This window comes from Perna viridis, chromosome 6 (assembly GCF_037379345.1).
Source record: "Perna viridis isolate PV_CMFRI_1.1 ecotype Kerala chromosome 6, ASM3737934v1, whole genome shotgun sequence".
NCBI classification, from domain to species: domain Eukaryota; kingdom Metazoa; phylum Mollusca; class Bivalvia; order Mytilida; family Mytilidae; genus Perna; species Perna viridis.
In genome coordinates, this window is record NC_142450.1 from 11,790,320 (window position 1) to 11,800,995 (window position 10,676).

At 32.4% G+C, this 10,676-nt stretch overlaps 1 protein-coding gene across 6 annotated transcripts in view; it reads left to right on the plus strand.

The window, feature by feature from the left end:
- The window catches only part of LOC148613667 (uncharacterized), a 33,797-nt gene extending 23,619 nt beyond the window's left edge, over window positions 1-10,178 (plus strand). For all 6 annotated transcript variants that reach the window (XM_088587143.1, XM_088587139.1, XM_088587138.1 and 3 more), the window contains exons 10-12: window positions 3,134-3,324; window positions 6,535-7,447; window positions 8,969-10,178. In XM_088587143.1, the coding sequence (XP_088443269.1) occupies window positions 3,134-3,324; window positions 6,535-7,447; window positions 8,969-9,090 (1,226 nt within the window). In that variant the 3' untranslated portion in view covers window positions 9,091-10,178. The remainder of the gene's footprint in view (window positions 1-3,133; window positions 3,325-6,534; window positions 7,448-8,968) is intronic.
- The last annotated feature ends 498 nt before the right edge of the window (window positions 10,179-10,676 follow it).

Here is a 10,676-nt window from a genome sequence, read left to right on the forward strand (position 1 = left end):
ACATGTCAAAAATCCTAAATCTTTAAATTTTCACAAAAGGTGATATATTTGGCTTTAAATTTGTAAAAACAGTGTTTTCACATTAAAACATGACCAGTAAAGGGCACCTAAAGCAAAAAAAGTGCTCAATAATGGATTTTCCATGTTGCCATAGGGGATTGCTTATATGGCCTTAACCGCAGTAATGAAAGTGAGTTTTTCCTCATTTCTAACCTAATTTTTGCTCAAATCTACACAAAACTTGATTTCAAGTGCTTATTACTACCATATTTAGGTAAATATAGCCCTCAAAGTTTAATATTTGATATTTTTACTAAATTTTCTACACTTTTTACAAGATAGGACATAAAAATCAGCCAAAAAGACCAATTTTCCATAATTTGGACCTATAACTTTAAAAAATGCATATTTTGAAGGATTTTTGTAGTGTATTCCTCTCATGGCAAAGTTAACAAGATCTTCAAGTAGTTTAAAGCTATTTCAAGAAACTTTTCATTTTGCCATGGCTTCAGCTTAAGGCTAAAAACCACTAATTCCACTTCCCATAGGCTTCTATGCTAATTTCACAATATTCAATGGCTTCTCTGGACTTTACCTTAACTTTAACCTGCAGATGACTATATATCAGCATGATTCTACATATGTCAGCTCACAATCCTCAGAATGGCATGTGGGGTTAGCAGACTTGGCCAGCACTCCACAGTATTGTAGAACTGCCTAATTTTGGTCTTGTAATCTGATGCTTTGTAACATTTATCACTTTAAAAAAATGTCAAGCATCTGTAAATCTATATATCTAGAAATAGCTCTAGCCAAGGCCTTCAGGATGCAGTAAAAATGTTCTGGAAAAAAATTACCCACAGCATATAGGGTTACCATAGAAACCATGCAAAAATATGCGAAAATTTGCAAAAAAGTTCATAAAATCAGGTTTAAAAATATCAAATTTCCCGCAAAATATCTGCAATTTTTATTTCATCCCCTGAAACTGTTCAAACTTTTTCCTTCGAAAACCCCTTCCTCATATGGGCATCGCCGGTTAGATTTTGAGCTATTTCACCTTGTAATCCACTTATTAAATTTAGCATGGTGAAAAATTGACTTACTTTCACTTTCACAATGAAGTCAAATTGTCATTGAAAAAAAGCCCCTTCAACATTGAAAATATATAAAACATTGCAAAATACTTCCAAAAGTCCCCTTTTTTCAGAAAATGTTTGATCAACAATAGATTCTTCATTTTTAATCACTATAGCAACCACCAGTTTCCATTTATGTCATTTTTCATCCCTAGCCAAAAGTGGGAAACTAAACTAAACTGTGGAGTGCTGGCTTAAGCAGAATGCAATATTAAATATTGTAATTTTCTAGTTATTTCTTGAAAGCTTACCTTCTTACGAGTAAAATGATACCAAATTTATCATAATTGGACAATTGATAACAATTTTAGAGGCATTCTCATACTAGGCTATCTCCTCTTCATTAGTGCAGAACTTTCCTTATACCTAAGTGCAGATATGCACTTCACTGTTTTGCTATAATCATCTTTTAAATGAAAATTTCCACTTAAAACATACAAAATCACAACCTATGTATACTTATAAACCCTACATTTGAGGTTTTGTAAGCTTCTAACACAGGTTTTATGCCAAAATAGTGCATTTGAAGCTCATCGCATGAAAAATCACAGATATCTGAATGAACTGAAAACCAAACACTAAAAAGCCCACTCCAGGTCTAAGGTTATTAAACCTTTGCTTATTGTGCACTTAAAAGTTGCCCGGTTAACTATTTTACATGTAACCTGTGCAAATATTTAGCTTTTAAAAATATATTTCATTCTTTGTGATGGCAAGAGCCATATTCAAACATGAATCAGTTCAATGATTGTTCTGTTAACTTTGCAAAAAATCTGCATAATTGGTTGCTAGGGACTTCTTAGCTAACAACAACATAGGTCCATACCATAAGTTACATTTTTTTAACCCTTGTATCAAAGCATAGCATAAAAACACTAGTTTCTAAGAAGTAAAGCAATTTTTTAAATGTGTAGGGGTATAGGCAGCTCCCTTTAAGCCAGCACTCCACAGTATTGTAGAACTGCCTAATTTTGGTCTTGTAATCTGATGCTTTGTAACATTTATCACTTTAAAAAAATGTCAAGCATCTGTAAATCTATATATCTAGAAATAGCTCTAGCCAAGGCCTTCAGGATGCAGTAAAAATGTTCTGGAAAAAAATTACCCACAGCATATAGGGTTACCATAGAAACCATGCAAAAATATGCGAAAATTTGCAAAAAAGTTCATAAAATCAGGTTTAAAAATATCAAATTTCCCGCAAAATATCTGCAATTTTTATTTCATCCCCTGAAACTGTTCAAACTTTTTCCTTCGAAAACCCCTTCCTCATATGGGCATCGCCGGTTAGATTTTGAGCTATTTCACCTTGTAATCCACTTATTAAATTTAGCATGGTGAAAAATTGACTTACTTTCACTTTCACAATGAAGTCAAATTGTCATTGAAAAAAAGCCCCTTCAACATTGAAAATATATAAAACATTGCAAAATACTTCCAAAAGTCCCCTTTTTTCAGAAAATGTTTGATCAACAATAGATTCTTCATTTTTAATCACTATAGCAACCACCAGTTTCCATTTATGTCATTTTTCATCCCTAGCCAAAAGTGGGAAACTAAACTAAACTGTGGAGTGCTGGCTTGCAGTGCAGTACTGGTCACCGGAAGTGAAGGGTCTATAAATAGCATAGGAAATCCCAGTGTTTTCACAAGATAGGGGTATATTTAAAAATCATTATGGAAATTAGGCTTCACATCACAAGAAGCAAAATGCACCTATAAAATGTACAGAAATGTTTTTCCTTTCAGAAACTGTTTAAATTTTTTAAATAAGATGAGAACTTTTTTCACAGTACTATGAGGAACAGGGGTAATTTCTGCGTAGGACTATTTTTGCGTACGTTCCGAATGCTCATTGGTTGAATTGGTGGTCTGTAACCTTACAGTTTTATTTTACTGCATATTATCTTCTAAATTGACTGTGTATTGTATGCGACTATTTTCACAAGGATCAAAAACCTACAGTGCTAACAGCACTTTGATTATATTTACAGCTAATGCCTTGAACCATATATGGGAGGGTATAATGTACTATGAAATAACAAGGGACATGATAAAATGTGGTGGATTACATCCCATTAGTGTACATACTCAAGAGTACAAAGAAATAAAATCTGAACATTTCTGGGGACTACAGCAAGCCAGGGAGGAAAAGAAGATACAAGATGCTACCAGATTCTACAAGGTAAGGCAAAAAAAATGTATGTTTCCTGCAACCCTACTTACTGTATTTTTTGTGCCTATCCTAAACATTTTACATTCATTGGAACTATTTCAGTATAGATTGTTTCCCCATTAACTCAATGTAAAATGTTATTGAAAAATAAAATAATTTCCCTACCTACCTACCCTGTTTATTTTTTATTCTTGCTGGTAACAGGAAACAAGCCTATTATTGTTTTGCCTGATCAAGAAAATCCTTCTGGTATAAGTATTTTGCATCCCTTCTGAAGGAGGGAGAGAATACTGTTTTACCTATGTCAGTACATCTGCCCATAACATTGTATTTTTATCACAAATTTTTCAGCAACTACATCGATACATGTCTTAGTCACTTGACTTTATGATATAAGCATGTATTACATTATGATTTCCAAATTCAGACCTATTACAAATCTACTTCCTGTTTACCTTTTTTAGTTGATATTTTCAAGAACAGGGTTATGTTGCTATAACATTGAAGTCATCACTACAGAAGTTTTATGGTCATCATTATAAACTCGTGGATCATTAAAGTGTATCCATCTTCACCATTAAAACTGATTTGTTCAATGTATCATAGTTTTACTTTTCTTTCCTCTACCCTGGACTTGACTTTATATGAGGATCTTGCTGGGTGTTTCTAGAAAAGCAGAAGACGCTAACTTTTCCAGTGCACTTGGTCCATGCTCCTAGTTTTTAGTGGAGATAGTTACTCATTTACTTTTCTTACTTTGTATGTATGATTTTAGTTACTTTATGTTCTTTGTTGTGTATGTCTGTTTTCGTTGTTTTATGTTCTTTAATTTATTGTGATTGTCTGTTTTCCATGTCTGGTCTTTGTCTTTGGATCATATTCTTCTGATTTCCGCTTAAATCTTGGTTCCCATGATTACTCTTTCAAGCCCTTACTATTATTGACTACACTTTTATTTCACTTATCTCACCATTTTTTTTTTGCCACAGGCATTTCTCTACCTGGAATAACCAAAAACCTGTCTTTTTCTGAAAACCAGGTGTTTATATCCGAAAATCTTGAAAAATACAATATTTTAGTGGTATAACTGCTTCCTACATTATTTAAGTATACATTAAATGTATATTACTTATTTCATGTAAAAAGTTGTTTTTATGCATATTAAAAGACTTTCATACTACCCATTGAAAGTATGGCGTCAGAAAAGACATGTGACTAATAATTTCAAAGTACTGACGCCATGTTGGTATGGGTGTGTCACTACATTACATGTAGCTCACAGTTTCTTTTCTCAGCTGGTTTGATTCTAATTGATAAAACTGCTCAGACTTGGCAAAAAGCCATGCTTCTATTTTCAAATACAGTGTACTTGCAAAATTTAACTTAATTATTTTCTTCGAAAAATATTCATTGTACAATACAAATTTAGGATTTTTTTGTGAATTTAAGACTGCATGCTCTTAAACACATTTTCTTGGTTGAAACATTTAATAGCTTAAACCACAAAAAAAAAAAAACGATAAAACATATACAATTTCCCAGTTTCACCTAAAAATCTCATAATGAGACATTTCCTACTTTCTGTTTTCTGCATATGTTTTTAAGTGCAAATAATTTTCATCAAATGTGTTAACTGAGCTTTATTTATGATGCCATATCAAAGTAATTTACAAAGGAAAAATTGCAGTTTAGTGACACTGATTCAGAAAAAAAATGAAGAGATCCAAATGCTTTACAAGGGAAATTCTGTCAGTAATGAGTAACTGGAAACTTATTATTGTCCCCTGCGACGTGTCACATGGGAACATGGAAATGCCGGGTGTCCGTCCGTTTGTCCGCATTTTCCGCACTTTTTTTTGTAATGCTTTAGGTTACAGACCACCAATTCAACCAATGAGCATTTGGAACGTACGCAAAAATAGTCCTATGCAGAAATTAACCCTGTTCCTCATAGTGCTGTGAAAAAAATTCTCATCTTATTTAAAAACTTTAAACAGTTTCTGAAAGGAAAAACATTTCTGTACATTTTGTAGGTGCATTTTGCTTCTTGTGATGTGAAGCCTAATCTCCATAATGGTTTCTAAATATACCCCTATCTTGTGAAAACACTGGGATTTCCCATGCTATTTATAGACCCTTCACTTCCGGTGACCAGTACTGCACTGCAAGTCTGCTAACCCCACATGCCATTCTGAGGATTGTGAGCTGACATATGTAGAATCATGCTGATGTATGTTTCTCTGCAGGTTAAAGTTGAGGTAAAGTCCAGAGAAGCCATTGAATATTGTCAAATTAGCATAGAAGCCTATGGGAAGTGGAATTAGTGGTTTCTAGCCTTTAACCAAATAAATTTGTTTTTGGTATATATGAAGAGTTACAGATTAAGTTCCACTTTGGTTATGGTTGAATGGTTGTTATGGAAGTTATGGCCCTTGGACTAAAAAAATTTCAGTGAATTTACAGTTTTTTTGTAATGCTTTTACCAATTAATTTTATATTAGTATGTAGTCTTACTATGAGAAGTTAAAGATCAATTTCACCTTTGGTTATGGTTGAATGAATTTTACGGAAGTTACAGGCTCTCATAGACTTAGAAAATTTCAGTGAATTTTAAGTTTTCCACACTTTTTTTTTCACAGGGGATACTGGAACGCTGTTCTTTTATTATTATTATTATTATTATTATTATTATTATTATTATCATACAACGTTTGTATAGTGCATTATATAATATAAACAATTACCCTAAGTGCTTGACATGGTGACAAATAGAAACTAATAATAAGAAGATAAACAATATAAATATAGTAATGACAAAGAATTTAAAATAGCAAGACTGAAATGTGATGCAACCATGGAACTGCCTTTAAAAAAAAATTAATTAAATTTTAAAGCAATTAAGTTTAAAATTTTGAAAAAATAACAATCAGAAAAAAGGGGACAAAATTAAAAGTCAGCAAAAGTGATTCTTAAAAGATGAGTTTTAAGATTCTTTTTGAAAATGTCTAAGGACTATTCATTCCACAGGTATGATGGTAAGTTGTTCCACGGAGTAGATACAGTTTTATAAAACATACAAAAGACAACTGACAGACCATTGACAAGTCACACTTTTAACTTAAAATTAAACATAGTAAAAAGCATCATAAGACTGTTTTTGATGTGGTATTAAATTTATGAAAAGAAGTCGACTTCACTAATATGTTTTATCTCATACAGGATTTTGAAAGTGGAAGGTTTGAAGAAAAAAGATTAAAAGCAAGAAGCGAGAGACAGACAATTAAGAATAGCGAATACATACCTATTGAGGATCTTAAAGCAGAAATGATGATGTCAAGTAATACAGGGTTTGTTCCTGCAGGCAATGACAGTGAAAGTTATGAAGCTAAAGGTGGATTTGATACGCATGCAGTGGATTGGGGTGACTATGAAAAACTTGATAAGGAGAAATTGTTTGATTTTGATAAATTGTTCCGAAAGATGGAAAGACAAGAGGAAAAAATAAGAAAAAGGTTTGAAGATCCAAACTATAATCCGGAAAATGCTTCTTCTTCTTCATCATCTTCTTCTTCCGAGGAGGAGGAGACGGAAGATGATGCCATGGATACAGATGCCCTTGACATCAAAACTCTAGAAAGCCCCAAAGATATTAAAGAGGAATTTATTGGAGAAAACCTTGGCACAAAAAACCTTGAAAGGGACAAAGATATTCAACAAGACATTGATATGGCATCTTTTGTCCGGGATGAAAGTTCAGCATCAAAGTCAGATGGAGTTTTTGATGAATCAATGACTGAACAGGATGAAAAAGGTGAAAACCTGCTAAAAAATATGAAAAGGAAACGAGAAGATAGCTTATCATCTAAAGAAAAATTTCTTAAAGAAAGACGAGAAAAGTTCAAACAAAAACGTTCAAGAGATCACTCTATGCAATCTTTCCTTGATAGTATGGAAGAAAAAACATCTGCAGCCAGCAAGCCTATTCTAAAATCTAGATCACTGTCACAAGGCAGTTTTGATGTTAATCTACCCTTGATTGAGTATTTGCATATTGTATCAGAAACAGACTTGGAAAAAAAGAAAGGATTACTGCAGAAATATCCATCTGTAAAAGAAGAACCTGATGAAACAGGTAAAGGAGCAACTATTTGATTTATATTGGGAGGGGGTGTGTAGGATGAATTTCTACACCGCCTTTTATGTTTAGAAAATGTAGATCCTCCCTTTTAGCTCACCTGCCATCACTTGGTGTCTGTCTTCATCAACCAAACTTGGTATGAATGTTCCTTGCTTAGAACTGATTTGGGGATTTTTTGACCTGTTGAAAAATCATGGCCGCTGTTACTAAAAATAAAACACAGGGGTCAAACAGAAGTTTTTCACTTATATCTCAAAAACCATTAGGTTTAGCAAAATTCTGATGATAGGTAAAAGCGTTCAGCATGATAAGATCTGTCTGTAGTCAAATTTTGTTTTTAATCTGTTCAGCCAGGTTAGTTATTGCCCTTTTTCCATGTTTTTTTTTTCATCCTCTGACCTTACCTTAAAAACCCTATGAACCATGAATTTTTTTTTTACTATCCATGAAAAGTGATACATGTACCTATGAATAATAATACTTTCGGAGTACTGTAAAAGTACTTTAATTCGTGGATACTGATTTTCGTGGATTAAGAAAGAAACACAAGTTCGTGGATTCTTGAATTTGTGGTTTTGAAGTTTTAAGTATACAGGTCAATTGAAATCTTTTCGTTGGGAACTAAATTTCATGATTTGGCCTACCCACAAAATCACGAAAATTGGTACCCCACGAACAATAGGACTTCTACAGTATTTCATGTAGAATGCATAGTAATGTACTGAATTGCTGAAGTATTGCTACTACAATAAGACTGAACTCCATTCAAACTTTATAATTGGTTCAGTTTAGACAGGTGCTTTGTTAATCAAGGTTCAAAATACATGTAAATGGATATAAAGGGACATTAAAAGGTGTCATGTTTAAACAGGTTTTCAGGTTATACAGGGTTATCATGTTCCTTGACCATAACCCTTGGTTGTCCTTCAATTGTGTGCATTTGTATATTTATTTACTTAAACATTGTTGATGTGCAGTAAAACCTGTCAAAACTTAACACCTTTTAGACTGTTGAAGATGGATGTTGTTTCAGAGGATGCTTACCCTATTGATGTACCTGTCCATGATCCCAGTTTATAGTGGAGTCTGAGTATCTCATTTACTTGTGTTGCTTCAACATATTATTTCAGTTATTTAATGTTCTTAGTTGTTTGTGTCTGTTTTCCCTGTCTATCATTTATTCTTGGAATATATTAGAATCTTGGTTCCCTTAAGGAGGTAGACCTAGGGTGAGGGCCACAACTCTTACATCTTTGGAACGTTTGTATTCAGCATTTTACATCAATCTCATGTAAGCATCAAAGTAACTTGGACAGATCTCATTCTGTTTCAAATCAAAGCTTGATATGCTTTGATGAAATTGAATATGATACAAACACATCACTGATTTGAAGAGTTATGTTTCTTTACCTTGGTCTACCTCTTTAATTACTTGTTTCTAGATATACAAGAATGAAATTATAATAATAGTGAATTATCTATGATTTATACTTTGAACTCTTCCTTCCTTATCAGTGAAGAAGAAAGAAGATGAGACAAAATCCATACAGATAAGAGGAAGCAGGAAACACAAGTTAGAGAGATTGTCAGCAGTTGAAGATTCTTTTCAGAAGTCAAGTCGAGATGCTAAGAATTAATGAATTTTTCTCCATTTTCATCTTTTACATGTAATCATTTATTTATAATTCCTTTATGCCTGACAGTATTTCAAAATATAATATCTACTATAATGTACATTTAATGATTTTGGGGCTTTTAAAGTATTGTAATATAGTGTGTTGTTTTGTATTTTATTGTATTGTATTTTATTATGTTGTGTTGTTTTGTATTTTATTGTATTGTATTTTATTCTGTTGTGTTGTGTTGTATTTTATTGTATTGTATATTATTTTGTTGTGTTGTTTTGTATTGTGTATTGTATATGACAATAACTTCCTGTCAGTGCACTAATCTTTTAACCCTACACTTATATATCCAAGATGGGCTTGTGGAAATTCGGTGTTCATTTACTTATTTATAAAGTTGTTGAAGTTCATGAATTGGCCTAGTACATGAAATTTTTTGGCAGAGACTAAATTGTAATGGTTAATATAACATATAATTCTATAATTTACAACCCATATTCCAATATAAAATGTAACTGTAGCTAGGCAATACTGAAAAAAACCATACCTTATTTTTTTTTGCACATCCTTAAATAGGCTTTTCTAGGAAGCTTTCTATCCTCTTTTGGGGTACTACAGTTGTACAAGTACTTTTTAAAATACTACATGATGTGCAAATAAAAAAATATCTTTCCTATGTTTTTATTGTGGATCCTGTTTCAACCAATCATAAAATGCACAGCTTAGTTTAAAATAAATAATGTATTTGCTTTTTATCTACATTAGTACTAAGTTGCCGCTAATCTTTGTCGGACATAAGATTTTCATCAGTGGATATTTAGTCCTAATGATGGAAGTCTAAGGGGACTTTATAGGGTTCAGTTCTGTTTATCATCAATCCCATTGATTGTCGAGTCCTTTTCTTTGAAGTCTTTTGAAATACTTACTTGATAATTGGTCTACAGACATATCAAGGTATAGTAGTGTAAATTTTAAATGCAAATTTTGTTCCAGTAGAATAATTTTTGGCTGACTTATAACCCTTGAACTTGTAGATATATATGAAATGTTGTTTGCTAATGTTTTTAATTTTCTATTTACAATTAGTTAGTATTTGTGAACACGCGTATCATCCACACTGTATTCTAAGGGCTGCTTTTGAAGCTGACAAATCTTTTTCAGACAAGGAAAACTCGTGGTTGATATGTCTAAAAGTACTCACTGAAAAGACAAAAAGCCAATTCCTTTATATATTAAGCAACTGTTAACATTTAAACAAGAACTTCAAGATAATTATAAATTTAAAATTAAATTTGAACTCTCCAAAATTAAAGAGGAGGCATCGGGAAAACTCCTGCTTTACAGTAGAATCTTCACAAAATTCAAAAACAATAATTCCGAAGTTTTAGCATACCAATAGAACTTTGGAATAAATAGACTAAAATAGGAATAAGTGTTCATTCACTAGCTTATAGCCATTGAGGCTGGTATATACTCCAAACCAAAATCTCCACCAAATGAAAGAGTAATCAAGGGAACCAAGGTTCTAGCAGAAATCAAAAGAATGTAATCCAGGGAGAAAGGCCAAACATGAAAAACATACATACACAACAAAGAAC